At 37.2% G+C, this 17896-nt stretch overlaps 1 protein-coding gene across 8 annotated transcripts; it reads right to left on the reverse strand.

Moving 5' to 3' along the window:
* Window positions 1-994: 994 nt before the first annotated feature.
* Window positions 995-17615, reverse strand: LOC18433706 (respiratory burst oxidase homolog protein A). Of its 8 annotated transcripts, XR_016046143.1 has the most exons (18): window positions 17004-17615; window positions 16767-16845; window positions 16181-16613; window positions 14357-14965; window positions 13562-13721; window positions 12467-12515; window positions 10554-10667; window positions 10082-10224; window positions 9408-9684; window positions 6171-6554; window positions 5912-6065; window positions 5309-5404; window positions 5070-5185; window positions 4443-4613; window positions 4179-4338; window positions 3709-4020; window positions 3453-3531; window positions 995-1289 (listed from the first exon to the last, which is right to left on the reverse strand). XR_016046143.1 is itself a non-coding variant. In XM_088854175.1 (17 exons), the coding sequence occupies exons 4-17, from the start codon at window positions 14958-14960 to the stop codon at window positions 1180-1182; spliced, it is 2775 nt and encodes a 924-aa protein (XP_088710301.1). In that variant the 5' UTR covers window positions 14961-14965; window positions 16181-16613; window positions 16767-16845; window positions 17004-17615; the 3' UTR covers window positions 995-1179. The 8 variants fall into 8 exon arrangements, 5 of the variants coding, with proteins under 5 accessions (XP_088710301.1, XP_088710302.1, XP_088710304.1 ...); XR_016046142.1 differs by lacking the exon at window positions 5912-6065 and having other exon boundaries at window positions 4159-4338; XM_088854175.1 differs by lacking the exon at window positions 5912-6065.
* Window positions 17616-17896: the final 281 nt, after the last annotated feature.

Genomic DNA, 17896 nt, shown 5'->3' on the forward strand with positions numbered 1-17896 from the left:
TACCAACCCCTCTGTCTGTCTTGCCAACCCATCTCTTTGTCTCACTCACTTCTCTTCCCAATGGATCTCTCTCTTCTCTCCCCCAATCTCTCTTCTATCTCACTCAACCCATCTCTCTCTCTCTTTGACCTCTTCCCCCTAATTGTTCTCACTCTCTAACCCAAGGCATTTCTCTCTCCCTCTCTCTCTCTCTTCCCCCATCTTATCTTGCTCTCTCTGCCAACCCCACTATCTCTCTTGACCACCCATCTCTCTCTCACACTCACCTCTCTTCCCCAATCGTCTCTCCTCTCTCCCCCAATCTATAACTGTTGGAACGACTTGTAGGAAGGCCATTTCTTACTATATGGTGTCCTAATTGGTGGTGGGATTGTTCTTTGGCTATGAGGAGCCTCTTGTGTCTCTTGGCTCTTCTTGATCGTCATGTTCATGATCATGTGTTCTTTCTTTGGTGTTTGAGTTGTCAGAAAATTTTAGAAAATTTGTTGGAATTATAGTAAGAGCAAAGGCATGGATGAAATTAATTTGGGGTTTGATTATGGCTAGAGAGAGAAAGAGGGGTTGGCAGAGAGAGTGAGATGGGATAGAGAGAGATAGGGGAAGAGAGTTGAGAGGGAGAGAAATGGGTTGGGAGAGAGCGATTGGTGAGAGAGAGAGAGAGATGGGTTGAGAGAGAGAGAGAGATGGGTATGGGGCGGGTGCAGGGTGAGAGAGAGATGGGTATGGGGCGGGTGCAGGGTGAGAGAGACGCAGAGTAAGGTGGAGAAAAAAGAGAGAATGAAATGAGAGGGGGATCTGCGTGTCTCTATGTGCTTTGTTTAGGACAAAAAATCAGTGCCAAATGAATATTGGGTGGGTAGTAACCGTTCAACGGGTTAGAAGATAGGAGAATGAGAAACTTAATTCCGCAAGAAAGACTTAAAAATCAGGGTCTATAGGGAAATCATATTGATGGGAAGCCTATAATATTTAGTGGTTGGTGGAGCAGGTCAGATTTGCCGGAAAGGCTTTGGAATCCTTTGATTTTTCTTTTTAATAACTTTTTTTTTATAATTGTGTTTTTGAACTTATGAATATATATACACATATTGAATTATAACATTTGGGGAGGACTGGTTACAAAATTACCCTTTTATAAGCGGGGTAGAAGGGGAGGGTTAGTTGTTGGGGTTTTCTCTCTTAGAAATTCTCCTTGTGGAACTGGAATCGAGTGGCACTGTTGTGGCTCAATTCATGGGACATTCTCTTCAACTCCTTGGCTAGAACAGGCATGCCGCAATAGAACACACCTGCGTCATCAAGTCCACCGTCATTATTAAATAAAAGTCCCCATTACATCTGAAAATAACATTTAATATTTCATAACTTCATCACTTATCAATAGCCCATATTTAAACCCAATCGCCCTCCTACACCAATTGTAAATCCTGTGCTCAAGGTTTAAAAATATGGTTCGGTGACCAGGATCAACCCTTTGGAAAACCGGTCTGAATTGGTGGTTTGGATCGACGATCTGGCTGAGTGAACCCGGAAGTAAAAGAAATAAAAAAATTAGAAAACAAAAAATTTGAAAAAAATATTAAAAATACATGTGGGACCAGTTCCTAATAATTAGGCAGAAACGGACCCGCCTGATCGATTCCCGATCCAAACCAGTTGGTTTGCTGATTTACTAAACCCGACTTGTATTTATCATTTATTATAATGTAACACCATGAGCTTGTTTGAAGGTAGAGAGCTCCTTAAAGTTTCAACCCTTTAAATTGACCAACAAGGCATAGCTGGAAAACACTACACGGCATGGGTGAGTAATCAGCCCATGCCCGATTCGAGTACTTGGCCCGAGTCCAATTAACTTGGCTTGAGTAGGGCTGAGTAATATAGCAGCAAAAAAAAGGTTACAAAATTAAAAAAAATACAAAAAATTGAGCAAAAAAAGGAAATATGTGTGTAGTAAGATTAAGCAAAATACATCAAAATGAGTAAAAAAGCAGTAAAAAAATAGACTTAAAAAAATCTAACTTGTGACTAGGGTTATTTTTGAATTAATCCAAAAGACTAGGAGTATTTTGAAATAATCCAAAAAAGATGGAAAAATGTAAAAATAAATATTCATGGCGAAAACGCTTTCCAATATTTGCGAAAATGATAGAAAATATAAAAAATCATATCACAAATAAATTTTTTATTTTTTAAGATTTTGTTTGAATTTTTTTAATATCCCTTAATGGGACACCCTACTCTACCCGAGTACTCGGGACTCGGACTGATTAGTCAAACACTGCAACAAGTATACCACGAACATCCGGTGCATGGTGTATGGTGTATGGTACACCATGGGGCATCCACCCTCGATTCCCTGTAGTTTGGGATTCACTGGGACATGCCTAATTTGCAAAGTCTATTATTGCGAATGGATGGTGAATTCGTTGTTTATTACGTATGTCATACTCTAGTGGTGTAAAATAAAAATCCTTCTTGACGAAGTGTCTTGTGTGGATTTTACTTTGTATATTTTATTGGCTTGTTAAATTTTCCCGAGTCACTGTTTAGCAAAATGACACATACTAGCTGTTGGATTTTACATTGATAGCTTGAGGGTTTTATGACTTTTGGGTATGAAGGGTGATTGTTCCGTTGTTTATAATTCTACTAGGAGAAGTGTACAATAAGACTATTTATCTTGGATAAAAAAATATTTTTATCACCCTTATCTGGCAGATGTGAAATCCGGCCACTAGAGGCATTGTTATTGCCTGCTTTTGAATTTGGATAAAGTTTTCGCTGGTGTTCGTGTGGAGATATGAAACACTGCAGCTCTCTTATTTTACATGTTATGGCCTATACAGTTTGTGACATTTATGCACAAAATGTAATGATCCCATTGCATGCAATACCAATGAAGGAAAATATATATTAAGACCGTTTACCTATGCTACACAAAGGTCACAATCACCCCTATCTATCATATTTGAAATTGGGCAGCTGGGATTGTGTGGTATCATTTTTGAAGTCCTAGAATTTTTTTTTCCATTTTTCTGTCTAGAAATGACATGCCCGATATCCAATTTTACATATAATGACTTGAGGTGTTTGTAAAGTTTGTGTGCAAAAAATAACTGTCTCATTACATGTCATCTCGGTTAGAGAAAATATACAATAAGACCATTTAGCTTGGTGTGAAAAGGTTACAGCTACCTTTAGCTTATTCAGATGTGAAACCAGGTGGCTAGGTGCATAGCGCTCAAAAGATTTTCCTAACCTTTGTGTGGGGGAGAGGCACATCTCTGTGGTGGTTTGGTTTTATGGCTTGTAGTTTTCCTGATCTTTGGGTACTTGACCGTCTAATTGTCTATAATGCCTCTAGTTGATCCAATGGGTTTCATGAAGTAAGTAGACACCAAAGAATGACCCACGAATGAACATAAATGAGTTTTAGTATCGTTTCTTACCCACTGTTTTGTATGGGTGCTTGGAGGCTATTTTGGTGAACACTTTCCTCCAATCTGGCCTAGCAAAATGTGTTCGTACCTGGCAACAATATTGGTATGATCATTAGAAAATCACATCAACAAACAGTTAGCGTAAAACCTTTCTCTCTCCCCCAAACCCTTTGTTAGTTTATAACCTCTCTCTTAAAAAATTAAGAAGAAAACTAATTCAAATAGAAGAAACTTGAGAACTAGTCCATGAAAATATGGCTCGTACCCTTGTGCCAGAGACAATGTCGACACCATGTTTAGCATGGTTGAGAGCCTGGACCATGGTGAGTAGGGTGGATCTTGCATCCCCCTCTTCATAGACGCATGTGAGGTAATTGTGCATCTCTATGATTCCCTTCTGATCCATCTCGGCGACTTCATCCATTACTCCCTTAAACCACTCAAAAGAGGATGCCTCTCTCGTGACCCAGTAGAAATGGGCATGTGTGGTTCTTTGTGGCTGTTTCTTCTTGGAGCTTGCCATGGATATGAAACTATTTGAACTGTCATCTGATCTACTGAAGTCTGTGTTTGTATCCTAAAACAACCCAAAAGGCGTAATTGAAATTATATGAAGCACGCAAACCCTTTCTTTAATTTCTGTTGAGTTTTATGGAACAGTTGTATTTGGTTTTTGAATGGTACTTATGAACTTGTGAAGGTTAAATTTTTTTACTTTCTGTTTATTTCGAATACCGTTTGGTCTTCAGATAGTTTGATGTTGTTGAGCAAGTCTCTGAGAATGCTTATGAATGGGGTGGCTCCAATCCCAAGCCCAACTAGGAGTAGAACGTCATAGTTTCTGTAGTCTTGTGCTGGCGCTCCATAAGGCCCATCCACTAGTAATCGAGGCAAGCTGTGAAATGAGATGTTGAATAGTTGCAAGTTAGATTATAGATATGAAAATTGATGTTGAACAATTGAGTACGATTATCATTTGATAAGAAGAATGTAGTTTACCTCTTCTGATCAATTCTTCCTTGGTCGTCGAATTTAGCCCTCCCTATCACAGACGAAGAGTCACAAGTCTCCGCGAAGACTCGTTTTAGTTCTTCAGTCCAATCTCCAATTGTTCGAATGTGCACACTAAGATAGCTATCATCCGGGGCAGAAGTAATGGAGAATGGGTGCCTGTTACATTCAAACAGAAAGCAAAGCAAAATTGATAATTTCCAAGAGATCTGGGTTTTCTAGAAGACTGATATTCCTGGAGAATTATTTCTCACTAAGAGGAAGATTAATGGTTTCTTCAGGAAGGGTGCATTGGCAATTTGATGACAATTTTGGGCACCCTTTGGGAATTTATCAAAAACTGATAGCATATTATGAGTCTATGATCCATGGTAATAGTATGGTAGTAGGCGGTCATCATCATCTATTGGTGAATTGGACAGTGATGATGGGAGAATGCGCGCCACCAATCATCTCATTATTCGACTGTACATCAAAGTTACCATCCATCACCACCCAGCGCACCGATTTGACTGTGATCATCCCAATAACCATTCTGATACCATGGTCATATCGTATTATACTATGCTCCCCCCTCATCCAGGGGCTTGAAACTCAAATTCAAAGCTCACTCACCACTCAAATGGAGAGACTGCAGGGCATTGAAGAAATATGTACTGCCCACTTTTGTAGCGAAATCCTTGGGGCTTTGACATGACCAGGGTTAGAACCCTTCCTGGAACTACTGCTACCTAATAAAGATACAACCCCCATTATTAATTTTGCAGTAGTAAAGAAACATAGTGGTAATGTTTGTTTGATTATTGTACTCTAGAATTTGGTGTCTATGATACATGCATGGGGTTAGTAGTTACCTTGAGGATTTTAACTGCAAACGATTTGGATCGGAGGGTTCTAAGAGTCCGCTCGCCCAGGTAGAGTATCAAAGGGACAGAGAGGTACATCCAAGTCTGGTTCCATTATAGAAAATGACAACCCATTAAACAAAAACAAGCACATAACGTAAACCAGTGTACTGTGACTTGAGTGAGAGAGAGAGAGAGAGCCCATTAGACAAACAAACGCACAATGAGACAGAGAGAGAACCCATTAAACAAAAACAAGCGCCATGTACTGTGACTTGAGAGAGAGAGAGAGAGAGAGAGAGAGAGAGAGAGAGAGGGTGCTCACATGGGATCACTACATTTACTCCCCAGGTTTAACGTCTTAAAGACAGGACAATTTATTGATTTAAAATTTTGGGATCCTCTCTAAAATTACCAGGCAAATACTTGGTGTAAAAAAATGGATTCAGTTTTTGAAGCCTTAGATCTGATAAAAAAATTAGTTGAATTTTAATGCATTATTTTTCTAAAGCACATAAAAACTATTTATATTTTTTATTTTAATTTATTGTTTTATTTTTGAGGTAACTTTTATTTTTTTTGGATAGAACAGTGGGGATTATAGGCCTGTACCCATTTTGGAAATGGTCGGATTTTCGAATGCTTTAGTGAGAATGAAGGCCGTGACCTTCAACTGGGGCATGGTGGTACTACCACTGGGACCCATCCCCATTCTCTTTCGTGGACCACATTTAACATCCTCGAAGCCAGGGTCCAAAAAATACTCCTGCATGGGGTTTTTATTTCAGGGTGCATATTACCCGTGGAAGCATGACTTATTACTTTCACCATGCAAATTTAACTGAACTGAATCAACAGTAGAGTTTCTTACCGTTTTCTCATACCATTTGTGGACGAAATACATGTAATTGCTGTGGACAATGAGGAGGAGGTAGACAATGGCCAGAAGGTGGTGGGAGTACCAAAAGGCATTGAAACCTGTGAGTCTGTTAATTGGTGGTGGTATCTTCACTGCGTTCTTTCGAAAATATCGAGTTGCCAATGTGAAGGCAATAGCCATTAAAACCACCATTGCTATTCCAGTAATGCCTGCTACTCCTCCAAATAGGCTTTTGTAAGTTGGCATCTCTCTGTTGAAATCGGAGGCGATTAAATCAAACTGTGATGGAGAAGCATGAACGAGGCGGGGGAAATCGCAGGCGATGTGGTTCCCTGCGTGTAACAGGATTCCCATTACTATGGCGATGGCGATCATCTGTAAGGAACAAATAATTTGGTTTTGAGTACAAGGAAAATAGTTTGATAGGGCTAAATAAGTAAAGCCTCACCTCATAACCTGTTGAAAATTGTAGTTCAAACATTGTAAAACCTATAGATTGATCATCTCCACTCGAAAATTATGGTTGCGAAAAAAAAAAAGGATTTCAAACTTTAAAAATAGTGTATATTGTAACAAATTATCTAGACCGTCTATTTTACCTTAAAAATTAGTGTTCACAGATTTGCAAGACAACCATTTTTTGAGTTTAAAATTTTATGATCAGTATTAAAAATTGATTTTAGAGCCATCATGAAGTTTGCTGATGCCGAAAGTACTTTTCGGACAACGATTTGAGGTGAGGCTTTATTTTGTTTCCATGAAACCTAGGCTGTATAGAAACTTCATCCTACAAGTAATGCCACATGCATTGCAACCCAAACTTAGCTTTCTCTCTATCTCTCTCTCACACAAACATACACACGCTTAAGGTTGCCTGGGTGTTACTAGTCTCTGAAAATATCTAGTTTGTTTATTTGTTTATTTTTTCTCTACCGAATGACTGATCTGTCAATCTCTTCAAGCTTGAAATGGGTTCATGAAACTTTGGCTTAGGCCTTTCTAGAGCTTAAAACTGAGCATATAATAGACAAAATGTAGCACTGATTGTAATAAAAAAATGCATATAAAGAGATCATATGTTTTTTATTACAAGAAATCACAATTATCATTGACCATTAAATTTGAAATCGAGTAGTTGAGGATGTGTCATTATTTGGGCACATTGTTTAAAACAAATTTTTTTGAATGTTATGATGCATTTTTATCTATTGGATTTCACGGTAAAAAATTATTGTGACCTTGTGTAAAAAATAAATAGTCTCACAATATACAATTCCTATAAATTTTTTTTGACAAACCTTAGTTAATTCTGTTACAGGGGAGGAATAACTCAGAGAACCGACTGTAAATCTCTTTCTTTGAGATGCAGTTGGTAGCGTCAGGTCGTGTTTGAAATTTGGTATTTTAATAGAGGTCGATTATTGTTATTATATAAGTTTAGTTGGCTGGTTTTTAATGGGAAAAATGGGAAGAAGACCGTGAAAAAGTAAAATGATAGAAGACATTGTACATTATGCACCATTTATTTCTGAGTAACGAACAAAAAAGCAGCCTGATATAATAGGAAAAAGTTTATATAGATAAACAATCAAATTAGAGCCTATTTTAAAAATTTTACTAAAAAAAGTTGTTTTGATGCCCAAATATCCTCAAATTGATCATCACGACATCAAGATGCATGAACATGAGAAAAAAAAAATGGATTTCAAATTTTGGAAATAGTGTATTTTGTAACGTATTTTTGGACCGTCAATTTTCAAGATTTTTAAATTTTCATAGATTTGTCGATTTACACTATTTTTAAAGCTTTAAGTTTTATAAATAAAAATAAAAATATATTTTAAGGCTATTATAAAAATTTCCAACATTGAAGGTATATATATATATATATATATATATATATATATATATATATATATATATATATATATATATATAATTTGATTGTTTAGAGCCTAAGCTCTATGCAAACGGCATCGAAAAATTTATATTGAGCCAGGCTTTAAACAATCAGATTAGAGCCTACCTAAAAAATTTCAAACCTAAAGGTTAAGTGCGTGTAGCCAAGGGCATTTTGGTAAGGAATAAGATAAAAGGCACGAGTATTTTATTCCCAAAGGTCTACTATTCCTCGTGGTTTGGTGCCCATCTTTGTCATATGATAAAAATACCCTTTAGGAGAGGCTTGCGGCTAACGGAATCGCCTTCAGGCACAGGACCACATGATCCACTTTGTCCAGGTCCAAGAAACTCTGCTTAAGTGGCTCTTTCAAATATTGTAATCTATTTGGAATTTTTCAAACAAGAAAAGAAAAAAAAAAATTGAATCTGACCATCCAAATATCCTCACGAGCAGGTTGTAAAATGACTTTGATAATTTTTTATTTTATTAATGAGAAATGGGTAGGGCCCACAATCCCCACTTATTTACCAACAAAAAAAAAAAAAAAAAAAAAAAAAAAAGGCAATTTTGTATGCTTTTAGAATATGAGTTTTTTGAGGCACATATGGGCACGTCTGGTGCGCGTGAGATCAACTCTCTTATGTGTTTTTGGTGTAGGATTTTCTTCGCATCGGTTGGTCCCATTGAATTTTTGCGCACCCATTGGCAGCCAATTGATGTGAAAAAATTCCCCGTACCTAATGACATGAAGAAGTTTTTTTATGTAAAAATATTTTCAATGAACTAATTTCACACATACCATACATGCCCTAAATGCCTATGATTGTATTTTATTTTATTAGTTTATTTGTTTGTTTGGTGAGGTTGGTTATGTAGCCCTAAAATTACCCTAGATAGGATTCTAACCGACGTAATGAATGCCCCACCACAAAAGATTATCTGAAGAATCATATCTTCTAACTTACTAGATGAAAAGGGAGAAAAATCCTACAATATTGCTAGAACTGTATCATATTCCTCTAGGGCTCTAGTCTTAATTTTACTTTTTTTTGAGGCCTTAAATTAAATTTCAAACCATATCAATATCTTTCTTTAATTTTTTTGAGTGGTAGTGAGAAACGATATGGAAACTTGTGACTTCACTGATGGTACAACTTTTGATAGAGTAGAATGTCGGACTAGAATTTGTGTAGCCAACTTTAAATGGTCACTGAGGGTACAATTTTTGATAGAGTAGAATGGCGGACTAAAATTTGTGTAGTCAACTCTAAATAGTTTGGAAAAAAAGCTATGATGATGATAATGATGAATTTTTTGATCTTTACCTTGTGGAAATTGATATTGTCGTCGAAAGGAATAAATAGGCGGGCTCTGGTGGATCTGAGCCATGTGAGTGTGTTCCTGCACACCGGCAAAAGCACCAGAGCCATGTTCAGTTTGAGGGTCTCGGCAGCGCCTTTGGCAGTGAGCAAACAATACCCCACCACTTCAAACGCTGCTTTCTTCTTGTATTGCATGAATTTCCATGCAAATAGGCCAGCCATTATAAGCATCCATATTGACAGTATCCACACCCTTTGCCAATTCTCTTGCCAAAAGTACCTGGTCCAAGACTAACCCACCCTTTTAGACAATGAATTTCATTTCTGGTGAATTCTGTTTTATAAAGTTCATTCATATCCAATTCCTTATGAAAAACTATAGAATAAAACCATGTGCTTCCAATATAAGGGTCACAATTACTCAGATATGAAATCAGGCTGTTAGAGGTGTGTCAAGGCTCAAAGTCCATAAGAAGTGTTTTCGGATTTTGTGGCACACTCTTAGCTATCAAAATTTTCATTCAATGTCTGGAGATGATTCTGGTAAATACTCTTGTAATATATACTCTTATTATTTATTATTAATTATAGGATTATTTTTAATTGTCAAAAAAAAATGCTATTATTTATTTATTTATGGATGAAAATAAAAACTGAGGAAACGGAGAAAGGCATACCCGATGCTACTACTTATTCTTCGGACGAGATTCTTGGACTTAAACCCAATATTTTGACTCCAAGCTTGGCTTGTAGTGCTTAGTGGGCGGCTATAATTCATGTAGTTATCCCTTTGCAATAGCAATGCCTCGAGTTGCCACAACTAAGAAGAGAAAAGGATTAAAACGCACACACAAAAAAATGTTTTACTTCAAACTTAAGTTGTTAATGCACAATTAATAAAAGTTGTCTGGTTTTCTTTAAGGCCATGTTAGGGTAATCCGTGAAAATGCCTTTTTTCACATTAAAGAACTCTCCTATGTGATAAGTTGTTGGAGTTTTCCACATCAATTGGCCCCAACATATTTTATCACACCAATTGCCATAAAAAACTCCTATACTTAATCACATCGAGGAGTTCTTTCATGTGAAAATAATTTCACAGGTAGCAAATGTGCCCTAACATTTCATAGAAAAGTTGAAATGGGTTACCTCAATGTAACCGAGGTTTTCAGGGTCGAGTTCTTCCATGATCAGGGTGGCATATTCTTGAGCTTGTTCCTTCAATTTTGACAACTTATTTGCTGAAGCACTGAGAATTATCAACTGCGAGAAGAGACCTTGAATCAATAGAAAAATAATATTCTTTTAAAAATGATTTTTGGTTGGTCACTGTTTCTTTTTTTTGTTCCCCCCATCAATTTTGTATGACATAAACCCAAGTGCACAACTAAGATGTCCTTATATAAAATTAGCCTTTAATATTATTTGATATGAGAATTATTGAATATTTTAGAGGTGCAAAATGTAATATTGTTGTTGAACAACTCGGATGATCGAATATCCTTTTCCCAAACATGTCCTCACCTGTCTACCTAAATTCCCAATATTAATATGATTTCTATCACGATGCTTTGCAAGTTTGTCAACATGGAATCAAAATTTTGGGTGAGGACCGATTCCTTGTCATTTATGGACGCCAAATTTGGAGTTATCACTAAAAGTAAAAAAATTATTTGGTGGATTTAGTAGCATTTATTTAGAAGAATTTATTTTGTGGACATCCCCCGATATGAGGTATTTGTTGTGACGCAATAACTGAAAAATGCCTACCCTTTGACAGCAATTATATGTTAGTCCCTGATAAATTTTAAGAGAAAAGAAAAGGCCATGTCTTACCGTTGAATGTACAATCGGGTGGCTATGATTTGTTCCATTGACAAGATTTAAAGTTTAAAAGAGATTTTTTCAAACTTTGCGATACACCTCAGCAGTGAGATCTTACTTTTGATGACTATAGGTGATTGTGACTGCTTTGTGATTGTGACTGCTTTGTATGAAAGATGAAGTTTTTATATAAAGCTTAGGCTTTAGAAAAACAAAATAAAGCTTCACCTCAAATCCTCATTCCAGAAAGCACTATTGGCATAAAAAGTCTTAGCTCTAAAATCAATTTCCAATGCCAAAAATAAAATTTGCAACTAAAAAAAAAATACAGATCTTGCGGATCTATGAACATTTATTAGGGCAAAATGGACGGTCTATAAGATTTGTTGCAATACACACTATTTTTAGAATTTGAAATCCTAATTTTTTTTCACAACTATAATGTTCAAACAGAAATGATTGATTTAAAGGTTTTTCAATAATTTAATTGTAATTTTCCCTAAGTTATTAGATGAGGGTTTACTTATTTTACTAGGTATGCAGCCCTATCAAACTATTTTTTTTCTTGTATGAAAGATAAATGGTATCTGCAAAATTCACTTTTGAAGGCCAAAGAGAGTTTTCTCTTTTTCTCTCCATTTTTTTGTCTTTTGCTTTCCTTGTTTTTTTGTGGAGAAAGCAATATTCCTGCTTAACCCTTGGGAATTTTTTTTCATACGGGTTGGACTATATTGCTATAACATGCGGTCGGAAGGTGTAAAACATCCATCTTAAAGATAAATGTAAATAGGTGGCCCATTTAAAAACAAGTGTAATTAACAGTTTAAATATTTTTTAATACAATTATTATTTCTAGTTTTTAATTTTTTTTTTTTTCATATTAATGATCTCCATGTTAAAGATTATATATTCTAAAAAAATCAGATCAAATTATATTTAAAAAATATATTTATTGCCAAACCCACGCTCCTACTATATGCGAGCTTGGCACATGGAAACCGTGTCCTAACCCTAACCACCCTAATGCCTAGACAAGCTTGTAGACTCTAGTTCAAGACAAATAAGCTGAGGATAAGAGGCACAAAGATGTACGCGTGTCAATTTTCTTCCAAAGGAATTAGAGCCACAAGAGCAGAGAAACTATGCTACATATTCCAATTATTAGAAAGAGAGGGAGTGAGAAAAAAAAGAGCTTTGAGAAGCCAGTCATCTGGTTTTGTGAAAGGGATTTTACTCACCTCTTGAACTTCCTCTCTCGTTATTTTCCCATCAGCATTTGTATCCACCCTACAAAACAACATGGAAAACGACTTCATCAACCTCAAATGAGCAAACCAATAATATGAGTAGGGACGGCAGTGTGCCCTCGGCCGCCCCAGTTGGCCACACCCTAAAAAACTAGGGTTTGGGCCACTAAATGTGGCCCCGATCAGGTCTGAGTCCATGCAAGGAAAGGCCAATCCAAACCTTATTTTTTTTTTTATCTTATTTCATTTGATTTTTTTTTTAATTCTACTCAGTGTTTGTAAAATCGGGCAGTTCGATCTTTTTAGAAAATTTCAAAAATATCCCCGTACACAAATCGAGTTTTTAAAATTTATTTTTTTCACTAATTTTCAACTTCATTTGGATTTACTTTATCTAATCATTGCTTTAAATACTTTCCATATTTTTTTAGATTTTTCTGTATTTTTTTAAGGGTGCGGTTGGCATACGGACGCATCCGTAACTATAGAGGTAATGTGCATTTCAAATTTTATCATGGTATGTTGTAATTTTGATGTAAAATGTTCTTAGGATTTTCTCAAAATCTATTTTTATGTCTAATTATAAAATTTTAAACTTTAAAACGGGTTAAAATCAAGTAGATCCATAGACCTATGGAAAATCTTGAAAATGAACGGTGTAGATAATATGTTGTAAAATGCACTATTTATGAGACTTAAAATCTTTTATTTTTCATGGTTGATGTCGAGATGATCGATCAAAAGGTTTTTCAACATTAAAATTACCTTTTCCAATGAATTTTTGAGGTGCATCCATAGTTCTACGTTATAAGGTTGCATCTTCATATAAACTTTTTCCTTTTTTTTGAACGTGTTTTTGACCGATCGGGACTTGCCAGGTTAGATTGGCTGAATCGGTGGATTTACTGATTACTCGATACCGGCCCTTGGCCAGTTCGACTTCGAACACCGATTCTACTTGGCTAGGCCCGGCCCGCCCTAACAGGCCAGGCCAGGGCCAAGGCCTTCATCAGCCCTAAATATACATAACACTAGAGAGAGAGAGATTGGTTACCATAATCGCCTAATTTCTACCTCTATCCTTACATGTCAAAGAAAATTTGGAGGCGAGCATCGAAACTCTGGTCGGATATTTGTAACCAAAAATCATAGAGCTCCTCCTTTGTGATCTTCTCTATCTTTTGATGTCGCCTCCTTGCTAATGCATCAAACACGCCCCCTGCAAACTCCTTAGAATCATCCATACCTGAACACCATCAAATGGACAATAAAGCAGCTCCGCAAAATCATAAAGTAAAGGAAAAGGAAAAGGAAAAGAAAAAGAAAAAGAAAAAGAAAAAGAAAAATAATGTGAAGGTCTCGAGCGTCAAATAGAAGCATCCGAAAAAAAAAAAACTGTTTAATTTAGAAGGTTTCGAAACACAACATTGAAAGGAACTTCTAAAAATTTCTAAGCAAAAAGAATGACGAATTTGGAGATTTAAGAATAAAGATATTGGAAAAGATAAATTCAGAATTTTGAGAACCCAAAATATTTGTGAATTTCCAATTTTAAATTTCTGCTAAATTCACGAGAAATTTAGAAAAAATAGGTTTTTTCAAAACCTTTTCCAAAGCAGAGAACTGGTCCTACACACTCGGCTAGAGAGAGAGAGGAATATACAGATACACCTGCGCAAAAGACAGTGAGATGGATGCACCGATACACTTGTCAGAGGAGAGAGAAGGAGGAGAGAGAGGAAGGGATAGACATGGATTCACAAGGAGAGAGAACAGAGAGAGGCTTACACTTGGCAAGCACAATGAGGAGAGAGAAATTGAGAATGAGGAGAGAGAGAGAGAGAGAGAGAGAGAGAGAGAGAGAGAGGAGAGAGCGAGAACCTATACAGGCTGCAAAGTCATGGCGGCAGAGGAGGTCATCCTTAGCGAGCTTGTCAAACCTCGCCGCCACCTGCGGCCACATCTCCCCGGAATCACCACCGCCGGCGGTGGCCGTCTTGCTTATAAATCTCAGCCCTTTGAGCGCCTCCTTCGCTCCGGATCGCGTCCTCTCGAGCCGCGCTTGCACCCTCCGCGCTGCCCTCGCGTCTGTGACTGGCGCTTCCTCTGTCGTCACCGACCGACCTGACAGCGATCTCGCCCGCGCAAACCGTCGAAGCTCAGTCACAAACTCATGAGAAACGCAACGCACCCTCTCTGCAATTCTCTTCGAACCACTCCTCCCGAACAGAGCGGCCTTCATCGAGTCTGATTGCGGTGTTGAGTCGTCGTGGTCTTCAGCATTGCCGCCCATTACAAGCAGGGAGTCGCCATTGTCGATTTCAAGGGTGAGCTCCACCAGCTCTTGTGGGCCGGCCGCAGCTAGGTCGCTGAAGAAGAGAGGCAGCATTGCCCCTCCGCCACTGCTGCTGGTTCGAGCCATATCATCGAGCTCTCCAGAATTTTTCCTGAAACTTGAACGGCTTCCGAGAGAGAAACTCCTCATGTTTCCTTGTATGTTTTCACACAACGAACAGCAAGAGAGAATTTGTATAAAAAACTGAGATGGAGAGAATAGAAATCGAAGAATTGCAAAGAGTTTTATTTAAAACCAGAGGGAGAAAGAAAGAAAGAGCGAAATCTTTGATTTGTTGCAGGAAATTCTCAATACGAAACAGTAGTAGTATCGGGGAATGTTTGCTTCAGGAGAGAGAAACAGGAGAGAAAAGTAGATTTGTTGAAAAATGAAGAGGGAGAAAGGGGGAATTTTTGTTTTGGAGCCCTGTTTTTTAGAGAGAGAGAGAATAATGGAATGATCTTCAGGGGGCAATTCAAGGCCGAGATTGAGCTCTTTCTCGGGATTACAGTTTTCTACTAACACTCCACAGATTAAACTGCTAATGAGCTTCTAGAAATTACCCTTTATTCATAAAAAAAAAATAACACTCGTGATAAGGAGGACCAGGAGATTGAAACTTTTGTTTGATCTCTAAAGTCTCCTCTTTTTGGATTATTATAACAAGAAGATTTATCTTCCTAACGCTTCATCTAACCATTTCTACCTCTTAGTCCACTTCTTTAATCCTTAAAAAAACTCTTAAACTCTGGTTTCTGACTCCTCTCCCAACAACTCTTACTCCAAAATCCTCGGTTTAATAGATCAACCCCCCTCTCTCTCCCTCAACAAATCTGTCTCTCTCTCTCTCTAAAACTCTAATTATTTGATCCCAAAAGTCTCCCTCTTATGACTGGATCAAGGAAAATGTAGCCATTTTCCGACTTGTTTAACCTCATATTCTCTATTAACATCAACCATTTGTAGTCGCATGAAGCTTTCTCAACTACTTTTACTTCGAAACAAGCAAGAGATTTGAATCTTTGTTTTCTTGTAATAACGTTTGTCCTTGACTATGACTATTTGAACTTAAGAGAAGGAAATAAAGTTTAATGGAATTCTTTATTACCTTTACTTCTCACCACCACAACTTTAACAGTTTTCAATTCCAAAACCATCAATTTCTTACTATTTCAGTTTAGAAAACAAGAAAGAAATAATGCTTGTGAACACCATTTCCATCCTTTTTTCACCTAATTCCTCTGGTTTTTCTAAGTGAAATTGCTAGAAATAAGCACAAAAAAGAGCGAAGCAAGTTCTATGAGAAAAACCATGGTTTTTATTAAAACAAGGTGAAAAGTTGTTGGGAAAAAGCAGGGAAAAAAGGATACCTGAAACTCCACAGACGTCATTGGGTTTTCAACTGGGTGGCTGAGCGCGCTTTACGCATGCATGGTAAAATCCTCTCTCTCTCTCTCTCTCTCTCTCTCTCCTCTCTTTCTCTCTCTAGCATTAAAAATGGCAAAAAAGGGAATAACAATCGTAGAGATGGAGATGGGAATATTTCTGCTAAGTGGGCGACAGCTATATTTATATGCATATTACATGGACAGTGGGAGGCTTCCAAACGCGACTTTCAATTTCTTCAAGTGAATGGGCTTCGCGTGAATGGTAGAAGGGAATCGGCAACTGTCCGTCGTTTTATCGTACGGCCGGTAAAGTTTCGGTTGTTTCCCTGTTTCACTTGTAGGACCACGGCGACTTTTTGGGCAGGTTGGTGGTCCAGCGGGTCGGAAGCCACATCATTTGAGAGGCAACAAAATGCTTGCAACAAAAGAAAGGAATTTTTTAGTTAGCATTTAAGAAAAATTGGATCAGTTAACATTCAAGAAATTTTTTATTAGTTATAGCAAAAATCACAGAAAACAAGATCGTGTTAAATGACTAAAAAATTGGATTAGTTATAGCAAAAGTTACAGGAAACGAGCTTGGGTTAAATGGCTAATGTGTTTGGCGATTAGTTCGTGACGCTAGATCCCAAGCTTCATTTTTATACCTGGTTAAGGGGTCATCGAGTCATTGAAGAAAAAAATAAAAAATAAAAAATAGCCTTTTAAAAAAAAGTTATCACAAAAATGGTGTCAAAAGATTATTTGAAAGAGGGAACTTGAGATGTTAACTCTGATCTACCATTTTATAGTTAATTTAGATTACCTCGATACAACAAAGACGTCTTCATCATCATCGGAGCTTTATCACAACTAGATGTGGTTAAGATATAATGCATGTATTTGTTTATGAATGTGCTAATTTCATGCATGTATGGAGGGAGATATGTATGTATGGTGCTTGCATGTAAGTACTTTTGTTTGAATCAGGCTCTTTGAAAACTTAGAAACCTGATTAATATCATAAGATGATGCATGTGGTCACATCTCTCTACTTCTTTCTCGCCTCCAATTTACCTCCCTCGTAGTCAAAAGATTCCTCAATATAAGACAACGACATCATAACTTACATATTGATGTTGTTATGCCCACTAATTTTGGCCGACAGTCCATTGCAGATGTCTTGGATATGAGTATATATGAGATACTTGTATTTTTTATACCAGTGTTTAAAAACTCGGCTAGTTGGACTCGGACTTCTCAAGTAACTCAAAACTGTTCAGAAGAACAAGTTTCAAATGATTCAAGATCATTAGTCTGAGAGAGCCTATTTGAGTCCTCATAAAATAGTGAGTGATAACAAAAAAATACAAAAATTTTAAGGACACAAGCATTGCGCGTCTATGGCATGTGTAGTAGCTGTGCTGGGGGCGAGTCCGATGTTTGAAACACTATTTGAGACGGTTATAATCATGCTATTGAGAAAGCATTGCGCGTCTATGGCATGCCACACCATGCAAAAAACATGGATGAGAGAAGCGCCATGATTAGTTTCGAATTGCAAAACTTGTTTGTATGCTCTTAAATGGACGACATAAAAGCAATTAACTTGGTAATGCATTATTCTATTCATTTGGATCATGAATTGTCTGGGTCGGTTTGGTTCTGTCAAAAAGTCAGGAACCGATTGTTTTTTTTGAAAGAACTGGTTGGTTCTAT

The sequence above is a fragment of the Amborella trichopoda genome, chromosome 12, assembly GCF_054954075.1.
Source record: "Amborella trichopoda isolate Santa Cruz 75 chromosome 12, AtrichopodaSantaCruz75HAP2 v2.0, whole genome shotgun sequence".
NCBI lineage: Eukaryota > Viridiplantae > Streptophyta > Magnoliopsida > Amborellales > Amborellaceae > Amborella > Amborella trichopoda.

Coding starts and splice junctions, on each gene's coding strand:
- LOC18433706 (XM_088854176.1), bottom strand. CDS start 14,960: ATGAGGAGTTTCTCTCTCGGAAGCCGTTCAAGTTTCAGGAAAAATTCT. Junction 5,186..5,308: donor TTGCAGTTAAAATCCTCAAG/GTAACTACTAAC, acceptor TATCTTTATTAG/GTAGCAGTAGTTCCAGGAAG. Junction 4,614..5,069: donor GCAGTCTCTCCATTTGAGTG/GTGAGTGAGCTT, acceptor TGAATGTAACAG/GCACCCATTCTCCATTACTT.